At 32.9% G+C, this 16,402-nt stretch overlaps 1 protein-coding gene across 2 annotated transcripts in view; it reads right to left on the reverse strand.

The window, feature by feature from the left end:
- Positions 1-1,469: 1,469 nt before the first annotated feature.
- Positions 1,470-16,402, reverse strand: part of LOC136036510 (uncharacterized) — a 94,113-nt gene continuing 79,180 nt past the window's right edge. The window contains exons 11-13 of one of the 2 annotated variants that reach the window (XM_065718801.1): positions 8,672-8,791; positions 4,603-4,737; positions 1,470-3,510 (exon numbers count right to left, since the gene is read on the reverse strand). In XM_065718801.1, coding sequence (XP_065574873.1) covers positions 3,329-3,510; positions 4,603-4,737; positions 8,672-8,791 — 437 coding nt within the window. In that variant the 3' untranslated portion in view covers positions 1,470-3,328. The remainder of the gene's footprint in view (positions 3,511-4,602; positions 4,738-8,671; positions 8,792-16,402) is intronic. The other variant, XM_065718802.1, reaches the window with a different exon arrangement.

The raw sequence follows: 16,402 nt of genomic DNA on the forward strand, positions 1-16,402 counted from the left end.
ATAGAAAATTGCAAAGGAAATCGGTTTTGATATGATTAATCTCCAATGCAATACGATCAAAGCTAAAATTTGTCAAGAGGTAATGATTATTTACATCACTTTATTTTCAAGAATTATCTAAAGTCAAACCTTCTTCTGCATAAATTAGCCCTATTTGCAGGTTAAGTAGGCTATTTGACTTTAAGCTCTTAGGCCTGTTGGAAACAAAATCCGACTTTCTTTACCCTACCCAGCAGTTAAAGTACGTGAAAAATAAACTATGTAGAATTTTTGGGACAACAAAGTTGCCAAACTTTAGATGACACTGGTGACTTTCCTTTTCAATGCCAGCGCCAGCCTCCACTCTTATAAGTTCCAAACACCTTTTTGTTGCATGATATACATAATAAATTTCACAGAGAAGCAGAAAAACTGTAAAATTAGTTTCGGGTTTAAAAAAAATATTTATGAAAAGGTTTTTTTTTACATCCTAGGCATAAGAAGCAAAATATTAAAAGTTTCGGTTTCTATGGTAATGTTCAACAAACCAATTATCATTAATAATGACCAAATTTTTGCAATTGTTTTTGTTCTAAGAAATCATATAGCAGAAACTAATAACCTGTTTGTATTTAAGTGCAGAATATTCTGCAATGTTGACCCCTCAGACAGGAGCTTAATTTGCTGCGAGGCAGAAGGCAACTGTCCCTCCCAACCCTTGGTTTGCCCTTCGCCCTTCTCTGACCCATGTTTGCTCCCTCTCAGCTGAAATTTAGCTTCTTCAAAAATCCTGTCAAAACTAATATAAGCCTACATATTTCAGATATCCACAGAAACGTGGATTATATCTATACCTTTATGGGGTATTATAAGGCTAATTTTTTTGTGTTTTCACTGTCATTTTTACTTTATTAGGAAAAAACTGGTCCCAACTGCGCCCCCTCCCCTCAGGATTTTGACAAAATTACGCCACTGCACATAAACTATCATAAACTTTTTATAAGCCATTATGTGCTAATTTATTTTGTTTAAGTGAAACTTCTTAATATCCTATGAGCCAAATAAGGAAATGTGAAGAGTGAAGAGTGAATGAGTGAATGTAAAGAGTGAATGGATAGAGTGAAGAGTGAATGGATAAATGTGAAGAGTTAATGGATAGAGCTTTCTATGCCTCAAGAAACGCTTCATAAATCTTTAAAATGGTGTAACATAAGACCTATTGAATTACTCCAATTAACAAGATGACAATTTTATGTATTAGGGCACAGTATTCATGTATATTTAATTAGTTACCTACTCTCAGCCAATCGCAGCTTGTTCAATCTTTTATCTAAGCTCTGATTAGTCAAATGCGAGTAAACCTAATTAAGTTTGTTTTAAAACAGGGATTTAGAGTATAAAATGGTTAATAATTGATGTCACCTAAACACATTAAGTCAATCATTTTTCATTCAGTCACTTAAACAGTCAAAGATCATTGCATTCAATCATTACAAGTAAATTGTTTATTCTCTACTCTCAATTGATTAACTCACTATAATTTGCTATAATTCATTTACTAATTTATAGGCAAGCATTTTAAATAAAAAAAAGAACCAAAATGAAGAACTGTGTTTTAAATGGAAAAAAAAGAATTAGTATTACCTAGAATGTCTTTTTTTTCTATGACAAAATTCATTGCCCCTAGCGGCTGAAAAACTAGAGATGGGTCAAGTGATGCATTTGATAAACTAATTACTAGCTTCAGTACTTTTGATTACAATAACATTGTTAATTGTTATTATTTATATATTAACCATTAACAATTACCATTAAAAAATTTATATACTATTTAGACTAAATAGAATTTAATCATTTAACTAAAATAGTTTATTAACTAAAATTTTATTTATTTTTATTTGATTTTTTCATTTCACATATTAAATTATTCGGTTATTAAATTAAAATTTGGATAAAATTAAAAAAGATAAAATACAAAATAAGATAAAAACTATTTACTTATCTTCGGAAATCATTTATATAAGGTACATATTTCAGGGTAAAACTATTGTCTTTTTTAAGTATTATACTCGTTAAATTTGAAATAAAATTCGCAAACAATTACTTTTCAAAAAAAAATCATAAATACTAAGATTTAAAACTGCTTTTTAAGAATTGTAGGAGTGCCAAACCCCCTACTCTAAATTTAAATCCATTGTTGAGTTCAAAATAAATCCTTTATCATGATTGGATGATTAATTACCGAAAGTTACCGCGAGCCATAATTTAAAGTTCGGAAAATAAATTAACAAGATAAAGATGCACATACATTAGCCCTTGCACGAGGCCGTATCCAAGATTTTGTTTGGGGAGGGGTTATTTTTTTTTGCAAAACGCAACAAAAATTTGCTTACATGTATTTTTATTACTTTTTTATGGATCTTGAAATTAAAATTTCGGGAGTGGTAGGGGGGTGGGGTTTGTGAACCATGTTCCTACCTTTGGATATGGCCATGCCTATGCAAGTATGGAAATTATCAGCAATGGATATACAGTTAAGTTAAAGGTTTAAATACAAATAATAATGCTAACTTTATCACAACTATGTCAATTGTCAGACTTTCGGAATTTCATATATAATAAAAAAAGTGTGGCATTTGGAGTCAGGTATTCTCATTTAAACACTACGCAAATCTTGTACCTCCCCGCTCTAAAGAGTTTGTTTCTAGTTCCATTGTAACTGTCAATTTTTTCTGTCATAGAAAAGTTAAAAAACGATAATAAATAACAAAAAAGGAAAAAAAAGCACAAAGAAAACATGTCAGAACTACCAAGATTACCGCATCAAGGAAATATAATTCATTTACAATTCGACAGAAGTAATGTCCTAGATCACTGAAAAGAAACTATGGTTCCAATTTCTTCCCGTTGGAAAAAAGATTTTTTCTCGTCTCGATAATCTCCACAGAGATTAGCAAACTCACAATATGGAGATTCAATTTTTGGGTTAAATATTCCCCTGTTCCTTTTCTGAAGTAGTAAAATTTCAAAAACGTCTTGGGACTTGGAATGCCAGATGCATAAACGAAAATCTATACATTCGACCTATGAGAAAACTGTATAACTTCGGAAATTTCAGGTCTTAAAAACCGGCTTTATGTCCAAGAAATCAGCAAAAGTATGCAATAAGACTCTTAGTATCCCATTTATAATGACACAAGGTCACATTTCAATGTTCAGAGAGTCTTAAACTCCACATAGATCTATTTCCTTTTAACATCATCTGTAGCACCGTAATACTATTAATGTCACTATTCTACAATGTGGCACAACTTCACACAACTCTGAGTTTAAACTGCCGTTTCCATTTTTAAAAGTTTTCTGAGCCACAGTTCTGCTCATCGGCACCATCGCCACAGTCAGCTTTGCCGTCACAGATTTGACTGAAGCTGATACATTTTGAGTCGAGAACACACTGCAATTGTCCATCCGGGCATGTGTTTGTTGATACATTGTCTTCGTCTTCATCATCGTTAAGGACTAAAGGGTCATCTGAAATTCAAATGTCAGTTTTAATTCCAACACGAAAAACAAATTTTTAACTGCCTTAAGTACAAAGGACAGTGAAAATCAAATCTGATTGTTTAAATCCAATAAGGGGGCCACATATATCCTAGAAATTAGAAAAAATCGGGAGCACAATTTTAATTGAAAAGACATCCATGTTCGGTGTTGCAGTTTTCTGCATTAGCGTGTGCTAAGGTGAAACAAAGAAACGTTGGTGAAAATCAGAAAACAATGAGTTAAGAACATTATAATGGTACATGACACCAAACATGGCACCACACAACTTAAAAAGATGTTTTGCCAGTGTCGCATGGCAACACTGGCAAAACAATGGTAGATGGTGCCTTATGGTGCCTTATAGGCACCGTTTTTTAGCATGTGGCTAGTTATCTTGTGATCATCTTTGGGAGTAAATAATTTCTAAGACCGTACTAGCTGAACATGGTTTAGAAAACGTAGAACAAATAAACATGGAAAAATAGTAATTGTACACAAATATTTAGGCAATTTTCTGGTTATTATTAGCTGAAAATTTTAGCTTATTTTTTCGATTTTATAATTCTTAAATTGTATTTCATTTCTACTCTTTTTTTACTTATGCACCGTCTTTTATATTTGTTTTAAAAATATAATATTAAACATAGTAGTATTATATCTAGGCCTGTGAGAAGTTTTAAGTTCTTACTCTGGCTTAGAATTTCACGAAGTCAAACCAATCAGGTGTAACCTGACAGGTGTATATAATTTGAAAATTCCCGGATTATAACCAATCAGATTTTAAACAGGAGGCGTTACTTGGCTTCCTTTTCTGAAAGATACTTAAGAAATAATGTGATTGAGTTATCAAAATAGGTGAGCAAAATAGACCAACTGAAGTAAAAGCTCAATTGTTAATTCAGAATAATAGGAAAGGAATCTCTCTGTTTCTTTCTGTTTTAACCAAATGAATCTTTTGGATATATCTTATCTAGTTAGCTTATTAATTACAGTGAAGAGGTCAATTATACCTATGAACCAGTTTTATTAATGAATGTTAATGTCTTTTAATGAAGTTTTTTAATGAGTATGAATGCTTACCAGCAGCTTCTAGCACATCTCTTAAGCACTCCTCCTCGTCTGAACCGTCGGCACAATCGTTTTCGCCGTCACATTTCCATGACTTGGGCATGCAAACACCTGTGTCGCGGCACTTGATATCTTCTGTGTGACAAGCTGCAATAAAAACGAAGAAGATACAAATATGACCAAGATTTATACAGGGGATGTAAGTGGCTTTACCCAAACCCCCCTTATTCATCTCAGGAATTTTATTCCCGTTTATGTTAGAGGGACGAAGGGATAATGCAAATAATTTTTTTTTAAAATGCCCTTCTTGAAAAATTTTATCAATATTTTTTCCTCTTTGAATTAGAATACTTTTTTCAGAGTTGAGGTGAATATACCTGGCCCAATTGACTTCCCGAGCACTTAAAGAATTTTTTTCTTAGAAAACAAACTAAAATACATAAATTATCTGTGCAAATTTTTCAAGCGCCTATTCATTTCATTTAATTACTTATTCACATATTAAATTTTTTATGCATGCACATATGTTGATAATTCTAGGGGAAATATCAATATAGCCCTTTTTTTGTAGTATCCGTAGTTAGTGTTAATCTTGCCCCTTAATAAGATAAACTGATGATGACATCATCAAATAAACTGATGACGCAAATTAAAGACTACTGAGATATTCATAGTACCAGATGTCGCCACTGTGGTGTTGAAAGATGTCACCACCGCTGCGTAGCTTTCGGACAAGTAGAAAGGCTTCGTCGAAGCTCTTCGAACCAGCAATAACTCTGGAGGATATTAGGTCTAAGGTAAGGCAATTCGGGGTCAGATAACCCCTAATTTTGGATTACCAGTTGAAGTAATACTCAGTTACAGATTACCTATTCAGGTAAACCACAATCTCACATATACCTATTTAAGAATTTTTTCTATATTCAAAGGTCTCCTCCTATTTTCCTTCCTTTTTCTTTCTTTTCCTACTCCCAGCAGGGATATTGATTGGGAAGGGCCCAATTTTACCTTGTTGGTGGAGAGTTGTAACATTTCACTCGCGTGAGCTAAGTACATCCATCATAATAGTTTCTTTAAACTTGGTTCTGATTAGTGGGTTATTTTTTGCTGACCAATCATTTACCATTTTAGAGTTTTACTCTTAAGTCTTTAAGAGTTACTCTTAAGTTCTTTAAGAGTTTACTCTTAAAGAAGAGCACTATTAAATAATTGTAACCCTATTGTATATTTATTATCTCTGTTGGTTTTTCACCTTGATTTTGATTTCCCTTTAAAATTTCCTTTTTATCCTCTCTTTTCGTTTTACTTCTTTACCTCTTTTTTATAATTTCCGTAGTTTCTTCTTCAAATTTTATGAAAATATCTAGTCAATCATACAATGTCAATATCATTCATAAGAGAAGTTAATACAAATCACACCCCTTCCAAATGTCAAGACGTGATATGGAGAAGGGAGGGGCAAATAAATTCACAAAAACAACAAAGAAAATGTTTCTTTTACCTCAGCAGGGGTTTTAAGAAACTAAGAACAACACCAAATGCCCTAATACCACTATCAAATCAATCGAAACTCAAGTTCTTTACTTGAATATACGAGACAATATTAAACGTCCAAAACGTCATAGTTTGTTTACTATCCTACCAAAATACCCACGATATATTTTCTTCTGTCAATTTCACTGATCTTAAACCTGTATCCTTAGTTCTTTTTACTTTAATTTTGATTATATATCGCTTGAAAAAATTAAGAATTCCGGTATTCTGAAGAGGGGTACAACCATAATATTGTCAAAAATCACTCACTAAATATATTACAATGTTTACAAGGCCTTATTTATAAGGCCTTATGCTTATAAGGCCTGTAATATTTATAAAGCCTCTACGATGTCTATTAGAAGAAACCAATTTTGGCCCTTTTATACTAAAATTATTTTTATGTTATTCTCAGCATAATTATGTCATTTTTTGTTATTATTACGTCATAATTATGTCATTTTTATAAATATATCATTTTTCTCAGCATAATCAGCCTAATTGGAGACCCATTTATTTTCTGGACCAAGAAAATCTTTCCAAATCGCCGGAAATCTTTTTGCAACTGCGAGATATCGCTCTAAGGCATCTTAATACACTAAGGCCTACACGGACCTTATAAGCCCTATACAATGTCTATTTGGAGAAACCAATTTTGGCACCGTTTATACTAAAAATTTTTTTTATATTTCTCAGCATAATTATAAACAGAGTCGTTGGTTAAGCTATTTCCTATCATAATCAAATATTCCTCTATAATCAAATTTTCAGAATATTAATTTGTTCTGTCACATAAACACATTTTTGGAAATTATGATTTGCCGTCTGAACCTTCTTCTTAGAGCTTTTACTGTTTATCTTTGGGATTATGTGGTCACTAGGAGGAAGTCAGAATTTTGGGGATTGTTAATGGGGCATGACCAAAGAATAATTAGAAATTCATCACTAAATATATTAATATGTTTACAAAACAATCTTGAGTCTGAAGAAACTGCTTTTGTCAACCTTTTAATACATGTTGAATTTTCATAAAAAAAAATCTTCAGCATGATTAAAATTATGAGACAAATAGATAACTCAGCAAATATTTTACAATGTTAAAAAGGTTCTGTGTGTCAAGAAACTACTTGTATTACCCTTTTTGAGAAAATCTGATTTTTTTATTTTTTAGCATAATTATGAAAAAATGGTATATAATGGTGCTTGCTAAAGTTTCTGCATTGGGTTTAATCTGAGCTATAAAAAAATGATTTGCTCAATCACTCACCGTTCCGGAACAAAAAGTTTCCCTCTTAATATTCAGTTTTGTCTTTTTGTTTATTCTTTTTAATTCTCGGTTTTTACTCTTTTTTTTACTTCTTTCAGTTTTCTAGTTTCGCGTCGTTATAATGTCTGTACTTTCTCATTCATTTGGCCCGAGGACAGCTTGTTGATTATGCAGGCAAAATATCTTCAATACATTGTCCTCCGTAAAGCTAACAGGCCTTTGACCTTGGGTGGTATATCCGTTAAAAATCAGATAAACCAATACTTTCATCCTTTGTCGAAAATATTGAATTTGTATTACTACTGTTGATGGTTTTCAATCTTTTTCTTATGTTGACTGATATATTTGTCTCTTTTTCCTTGTTTGATTAATCTTATCATTTTTTTTTTTTTTGGCTGCGCTTGTTACTAAGCTTGACCCTGAAATGCATATTTAACCAACCTGAGCTTGCGATAGTTATTTTTTGGGAATAAATTTTATTTCGCCACTTTACGGCAGAAATATAAAAGAGGGACACTTACTCCGGTTTCTGCCATTAATTTCATTTAAATTCTCATATCAATTATTTCCTTGATCGCGTGACCCTTCTTTTTGGACCATAAGGTTTTCTTTCCCTTTTTTGGCTTTATTCCTCTTGACTCCACATTGCTTTTAGTAAAGTGCTGTTATATTTCCTACGGTCTCTTCTTCATTTGTCCTGAGGACGGGTTGGTAGTTTACACAGACAAGATATCTTCGATACATTTTTCTTCTGTGAATTCCACAAAGGTTAGACCTGTGGCGTCAGATCCGCAAGCCCTGGGATTAACCCGCTTTTCCACCCTATAAACTAAAAGTTGAATTTTTTATCTCTTTAGAGCAAAACGATAAATTATTAATCCTATTCTAGTTCTGACAACTGATCTCATCTGAATTGTCACAGCAATGATCTAACCATTGATACACGATTTTTTGCATCTAAAACAACGATTGGTCGTATCGCATATCTATCTTTTCGGATCTAAATATTTCCTTTTTGTCTTTTGTTAATTTGTTTTGTTTTTTACTCCTTTAAAGATGGAATTGTTTCAAGGTGATTGTTATCATAATTGTCTTCGTCTGTCCTGAGGACGTTTTGTTGATTGTACAGGTAAAAAACCTGCGACACATTTTTTGATGATTTTTACAGGCGTTAAACCCGTGGCCTGCAAAACCTGGGATAAACCCTTATTTTCAACAAATATACGAAAATTGAATTTATGCTATTTTTGCGAAGCATAATCTAAAAGTAGTAATACTTACTCCAGTTTCTACAGTTGATTTCGTCTGAATTGTCCAAGCAATGATTTGTTCCATCACATACCCATCTTTTTGGGACACAAGATTTGCCATCCGAACACCTGAAGCGACCTTCAGCACAAACTAAAAACAAGGTTCAAGATTTAGTTCAAATAACTTTAATTGAAAGGTCATATTTTTCTCACATAATTTCACGCTAAAGATGAACTTGATATTAAGTTTCTTCCTGTTGTAGCGTCTAACACCGACTGGGAAAATGATATTTGACAGTTAATCAATTCTCAGAAATTTGGCACAGATGTCTTAATTCAAGGTTCACCATTTAAGGTTGTTTGAATTTGGATTTTTCAGTTTGAATTTGGTGGTGTCGAAATTCGTCAAATTTTGAAATCCCTTAAATCAAACTCTAGCCAACCAATGACATCTACTAGAAACAAGCGATTCTCTGACAAGTCAACAACTATAACTTGCATTAAAAGAAAGATATTTGTGTAATTACATCCATTAGTTTGGGATCTATCCATTAAAAGACATGGGCGCCAATTTACAGAGATTTAGGGGAGGCAAGTTTTTTTCTAATGAAGACACGCAAAATGAATTTATCAAAATCTATGGGAGGGGGGGTAATCTTCTTTTTTTCGATTTCTTCAACGAAAATACCAAAAAAGGTACTTTTCAAGATATAGGGAGGGATTTCTCCCTGCCCTCCCCTCTATGGTACCTTTGTTTACGGGACTGGACGACCGTCCAAATGTCAAAACGCGTACATACGCTTTTCAGTATTCCGAGAAAATCGTCTTCAAAGTTACTCAAGTTTTGCGACACTTTTCTCACCCATTGCCACCACTAGACCCAGAATTGAAGTAAAAATTTGATAGGATCAGTTTTAGACAGTATTATTTCCAATTATGCAATTAAAATACATGCCAAAGTTCGATGACACTGCTAAATGTCGATTTTTCAACTTTGGCAAATGGAGTAAAATGATGAAAATACGTGTTTTTACCGGAAAAATCTTTGTATGGAATTTCATTAGGACATTCTTGCATACACCATTCAATTAGCCTCTTTGAGCTGAATTCAGTGGCATATCTAACTCAGAAAGTGGCTTTTCAAGTATATACGCGTTTTTATCTTTGGACAGCCGCGTAATTACGATATTGCTCTGCGACTTTTTCATAGAGAATGACGTAATCTGAAAAAATACGATAAATTTTCCATTTCTGCACATATATTTTAAGGCTTTTTACAATCTAAGGAAAATATAAAGTGGATTTTGCATATGTAATTAGAGGACAAAGCCTTAAAAGGACAGATTTGAATTTCAGCTATCCAATGATAGAGATTGGTGGTGATAGTGCCCCTGAGAGCATTGGGCACAAATAAAGATCTACTACCCCTAATTTCAGTCCCCGTCCATTCACTCGCAGAGATGCCTCTAAGTGATTTATCACTATTTCTAGCGGTTTTTTATAGTGCCTAAAATAAAAAGTCACTAAATCATCCAAAAAATCACTAGGACCAAGTGATTTTCTTTTTTCACCGGTTGGCAGCCCTAGCCACTGGCTGTACTGCACAGAATACACCGCTGATAACAGAAACAAATAATCGTTATCAAAATCATGCCGGGGGTCAACCCATTTGAGATATGAAGCAGCAACTATGGCACAAGGAAATATATTTTCGAAAACAATCTGACGCAAGAGAAAGAAATTTTACAACTAGTACCGGTCCTGAAGATCAGGTGCTGGTTGTTGCTGATAGCTGAAGAGTGGTAGGTGGTTCTCCTTTCTCTTTGGAGGGACTAGGGTTGCCTGCCCAAGCTAAGAAGGTGGCGAGCTCTCAGGATTGGAAAAAGATAATAGTGGACACCTTGACACTACCAAGGACATTTCTTCCGTCAATCTGAATCCGATGATAGTGATTTCCAGCTGCTACAACCCATTTTGTCTTTGAAATTTGTAAGGGGCAATTTTTAACAGCGATGGAAATTGAAAATATTATTGAATGTTACGCCTAAAATATCGTCGTAAATTTGGATGACAAATTTAAATTTTTGTGTTGAAAACTTATTTTTTGGTAATGCTATTCATAAATTTATAATAACGAGACTGCTCACCTAGGTTTTGAAGATAAATAAACCAATCCTGGTTCAGCATGTTCAGATGAAACTACGCAAGGCATTTGGTCTTTTAATTCGTTTTCGGGATCTTTACCGTCGGGACGTATATATAGCGCTGTTGCTCTTCCTCATGTATTGTTCCCGTCCCTCCTCTTCCGTAATTTCAGACCTTCTGATATTTCGCCCATTAAAGTTTCTTATTTTAAATTTTGTAACTTTTTACTTGGTTTCCCCCTTTCTTTTAGTAACGCTGAGATTGTTTTAAAGCTTAAAGTGAAGAATCCTGTAGTCTGTATAAAGAAAAAATATAAAACATTTGAAGATAAGGCGAAAATTAACCTTTTAGGCCACAATTTATTTCTGCTTTTTAGTAACAGTTCTGGCTCTTGATGATTTACAGGCTAAACTATTTAGCAAGTGCTTTTATATCTTTTTTTTTCTTCTCTTTTTAAGTGTTTGATCAATATTTGACAGGTTTTGATTGTAAGTGTTATCATTTGTCTTTTCTTTATATTACATTGTAGCGTACTCCTCATTTTTTGAGGGAAATAAAGAAAATAAATAAATAAATTATGAAAAATGGCTTTTTCGTAAATTCATAAAAATAAAAATATATGTCCTCTCCTTTACATTTTCTTGCATTAGTGACAAATCAACAGCTAGTAAATAGAAAACAGAGGTAGTTTTCCGTAATTTTAGACTTTTCAAAGTCCAAGTGAATTATTCTAGCCACAGCTTTGTTCTCAGTTGTTGCCTATATGCCTTATTTTGTCTTTTGTGGTAAGTGTACTGATTGGAATGTATATTTGATTTAGATCCGGAAAAACAATTACTGATGGAGAAAGTTCCCGGCTGATTCGTTTATTTTGTCACGCGTCGGATTTTAATTTTAATTTCTTAATCAAACTGATAATTTCTCATTTTAACAAAATAGATGGCATAGCAGATGGTGTATTACTACTCATAAATCAAAAGTTCACTATGTGATGTTTTGAGTTCAAATTTTTAATAGAGAAGCATATGGCGTTTTCTTCAAAATATTTGACAGAAGAATATTTCCTTTGCACAGAAAAATCATTCAAAAATAATCATCAATAGTCGAGTTACCTAAACTGCAACAAACTACAACTATATTGCATTTCTGCACGTATATTTTGAGGCTTTTTACAATCCATGGAAAATATAAGGTGGATTTTGCAAATGTAATTAGATGGAAGGATAAAGTTGAATTTCAGCTATCCAATGATAGAGATTGGTGTTGATAGTGCCCCCGAGAGCATTGGGCACAAATATTTCGAAGTTCAAATTTCATATATTTCGAATTAACGTTTATATTTTTTTAATATAGAAGAACCAGTAGAAGAAATGAAGAAGCAAGAAAAAGCTGTGCAAATGGATCGCTACAACGAATAAAAAATATAATAGAAAAATAAAGGTGCTCCAGATCCATTGCTGCCGCATAGAATGTCGAAACAAAATTTCATTTTTTTTTTTTTTTTTTTTTTTTTTTTTTTTTTTTTTTTTTTTTTTTTTTTTTTTTTTTTTTTTTTTTTTTTTTTTTTACAGGCACAGTAGCCTGTCAACTACCCATGAACAGCTGAGATTAATCTCTGCACCCCGTACAACAAGTAACAATTATTATAACCAAGATCATCAATTCTTCTGTTTTGAACTCAATATACTAAAATTGAATACTCATAGAGTTTAATGATTCATAGAAAATTTCCTTTTTTGTGGGGAATTACTGCCCTTTTTAAAAAGGTGTCTCTTGAATTACTCTTATCCCACAATCTGTGAAATTAGCATCTATGAGTATTTCATACAGGGGGAGAATTGGTACACAAATCTCCCCGTATTCTATCACCCGAAAGCTCCTTCCGATAAAAGCTATTAAACGCGGACACCAAAGGATGGCGCATTTTAGTCCATCCCTAATCTCGTCTCTCAGTCTGCCTTTTCAAAATGCGGTTAAAAATAAACACTTTTCTAAATTCTTTATTTCCCTAATTTTGCTTCTAGAATCTAGTATGCCAGTAGAAAAGGGCTAAGTTTGTCTGAAATTCCTGAGAAAAAGTTTAAAGGAAGAACACTTAAATGTTAAAAGTTGCCTCAGCCAACTGAAAAAAGTTAAGAGAATGAATGAAGTTACTTCTGCTCGTTGCGTGCGCTCACCGTAACGTAAACCTTTACCATCTTAATATCAATATGATAATCCTTTCCGCCAAAATAACCTTGGCCGGAATTTTTTTGAAGAAGCCAAAGCTTCTTTTCATTATATTTTTTTTCAATTTTATCATTTTAAAAATCTGTTTTATTATTTTTGTATCCTTTATTATCATTTTTTTAATGTGTAATTCTCTGTATTCAGGATGAACTGTGTTAGGAACTGATAAGAAATAGTTATATTTGAAGCTATAGCACCCTTTTTGAGAGTCAAAAGTGATTTGAGAGCAATGTAAACCTTTGCCATCTTAACATCAATATGATAATCCTTTACGCCCAAAAAACCTTGGCCAAATTTTTTTTTTGGAGAAGACAAAGTTTCTTTTCATTATATTTTTTTAAAATTTCATCATTTTTAAAATCCACTTTATTATTTTCGTATCCTTTATCATCATTTTTTTTAACATGTAATTGTCTGAATTCAAGATGAAGTGTGTTAGGAACTGATAAGAAATAGTTTAGAGAGGAGGGGGGATTAATTTAACCCCCTGAACCCCCAGTACTCTGTGATATAAATTTCATAGTAAGAGTTGCTAGTTGAAAATTGCATGAGACTTAAAACCTGTTCTCTTTTGTACAGTTTCTTTTTAGTTACCATCACTTAGACCGAGATAATTATAATTAATTAATCTATGAAATTGAGCAAAGAAACTGGAAGCCAACTGGCCTTTGCTAAAATAAGTTGAATAATTGACCTAGATTTATAATTACAGCATTTATTTTTATTTATAATATTTATATATTCATAATTATAGTTATAATCTGTTGCACTTACTCAATTTCAAATCCAATGAAGCAATATAGAATTTTTTGCTTGTAAAATGAATAGACTCGTCTTTGTTACAACATGGATGTGGTATTTTAGAGGGGTATATTACTTAACAAAATTTTTTACAGCCAATAATAAAAATAAGTTTAAGTGGGGAGAGGGGCTGCTAATAAAAAATAAAAATAAAATATAATAAAATATAATAAAAATAATAAAATAAAATATAATAAAAAATAATATAAAAAAATGTGAGCCATATGGTATCTGCTTACCGGCAGTGGGGAGAGGGGCTGCTAATAAAGAGCATTTAATTGTGAAAGACAAATTTTCTTAGGATTTCAAGAGACAGATACAAGATACCCCCCCACCTCCAACTCCACCAAAGAGAGCGGATCCGGTCCAGTCAGTCACGTATCTTGGACTTATGCTTATTCTTCACACCAAGTTTCATCCTGATCTCTCCGCTTTAAGCAATTTCCAATATTTCCGGTCCCCCTTCAATGACACTGGATCCGGTCAGGATTTAAAATAAGAGATTTGAGCTACGAGGTCCTTCTATATATGAAATTTGATTAAGATCCGAACACTCCTTCGTAAGTTTAAATTTTTTCTAATTTTTCAGAACTAACCCTTCCCCCAACTCACCCAAAGAGAGTGGATCCGTTCCAGTTATGTCACCCCCGGCTCCCCAAAGAGAACGGATCCGTTCCAATTATGTTAATCACGTATCTAGGACTTCTGCTTATTTTTCCCACCAAGTTTCATCCCGATCACCCCACTCAAAGCGTTTTCCAAGATTTTAGGTCCCCGCGAATCCCCCCCCCCCCAATGTCATCGAGTCCGGTCGGAATTTAAAACAAGAGCTCTGAGGCACAATATCCTTCCAAACATCAAATTTCATTAAGATCCGATCAACCCCTTCGTAAGTTAAAAACACCTTATTTTTTCTAATTTTTCAGAATTACCCCCCTCCCAACTCCCCCAAACAGAGCAGATCCATTCCGGTTTTGCCAATCACGTATCTATGACTTCTGTTTTTTTTTCCACCAAATTTCATCCCGACCCCTCTACTCTAAACGTTTTCTAAGATTTTAGGCTCCCCCCCAACTCCCCCTAAAGTCACTGGACCTGGTCGAGATTTAAAATAAGAGCTCTAAGACACGATATCCTTCCAAATATCAAATTTCATTACGATCCGATCACCTGTTCGTAAGTTAAAAATACTTCATTTTTTCTAATTTTTTTTCGAATTAACCGGCCCTTCCAATCCCCCCAAATGTCAAATCGGGGAAAAGACTATTTCTAATTAAATCTGGTCCAGTCTCTGATACGCCTGCCAAGTTTCGTCGTTCTAGCTTATCTGGAAGTGCCTAAACTAGCAAAACCGGGACAGACAGACCGACCGATAGAATTTGCGATCGCTTGGTTAATACCAAGTGCCATTAAAATTGGATTTCTGAAATCTTCCCAAAAACCAGAGGGGGGCAGGTTGCACTCCAATTACTTTTGAATATTAAATAGAACAATTAAACTTCGATCTCCAATCGACTGCGCTTCGTTTGACAACCCCTTTGACTAGGGGTGGTTTCTACGTCTTCCCCTTACATTGGAAACGACCTATGAAAGATAATAATTGAATAAGTAAATATTGAAGGTTTTTGGGCCTTTGCTAAAGTCTTTTTAGAGTGGTGCCTCTAAACATCTCAGAGAGAAACATAGTTGTAATCCATCATTAATCCATTAAATTTTGTAAAAAAAAAAAAAAAAAAAAAAAAAAAAAAAAAAAAAAAAAAATGTGAGCCATATGGTATGTGCTTACCGGCACTAAATTATAATATTAGCCTGAATAGTTATAATTTATGGCATCTATTGAATTTCAAACCCTTTGAAGCGGTATGTTTTTTTTTTTTTTTTTTTTTTTTTTTTTTTGCTTCAAAACAAAAATGAAAAATGTGTCTATCACAACTTGGGATTGGTAATTCGAAAAGTGATATTTTGAAAAAATGTAAATTAAACATGAGAGTGTAAAAACAAAAAAAAAATGAAAATTGGGTTTTTGACTTTTATTACGGTTTAGCTCCCCTCTGTAAGTTTTGTATGTTATTTTTTTTGCCATTTTAATGTTTCAACGAAAGATAAAAATTTTGTTAAAATTATATTTCCCAAAATTTTGCTGTTATTCGATAGTCAAAATTCAGTTTTATCCACCTACTGACTTATATTTTTGAAATTCATTATGTTTCTTTTATTAGATTGGAAGACAAATCATAAATTTGTCAAAGATAGGCAAGTTTTAACCATTCTGTACGAAAAAATGTAAGCAATATCATTTTCTAACTCAATGAATGGATAGAAACAAAAAATTAACCCCCTGGTACAATTATTTTGTGATTGATAAAACTGTAGGCTTGTTGCAAAATTATGAATTTCAAAAAAATACAAAACTCAAAATCAAATCAGTTATATTTCCTGGATTTTATTTAAATTAACTTGAAATTTGCAAAATTTAGCCGAATATTAACGTTATCAAATACACAGATGTTAACAGAGGTAAAAATAGAGCATTTCCAATTTTTGGCAAGATTTGAGAGCAGAAGTTTTTTGGAGGGGGTATTCCGGG

This window comes from Artemia franciscana, chromosome 15 (assembly GCF_032884065.1).
Source record: "Artemia franciscana chromosome 15, ASM3288406v1, whole genome shotgun sequence".
In the NCBI taxonomy this organism is placed as follows: Eukaryota; Metazoa; Arthropoda; class Branchiopoda; order Anostraca; family Artemiidae; genus Artemia; species Artemia franciscana.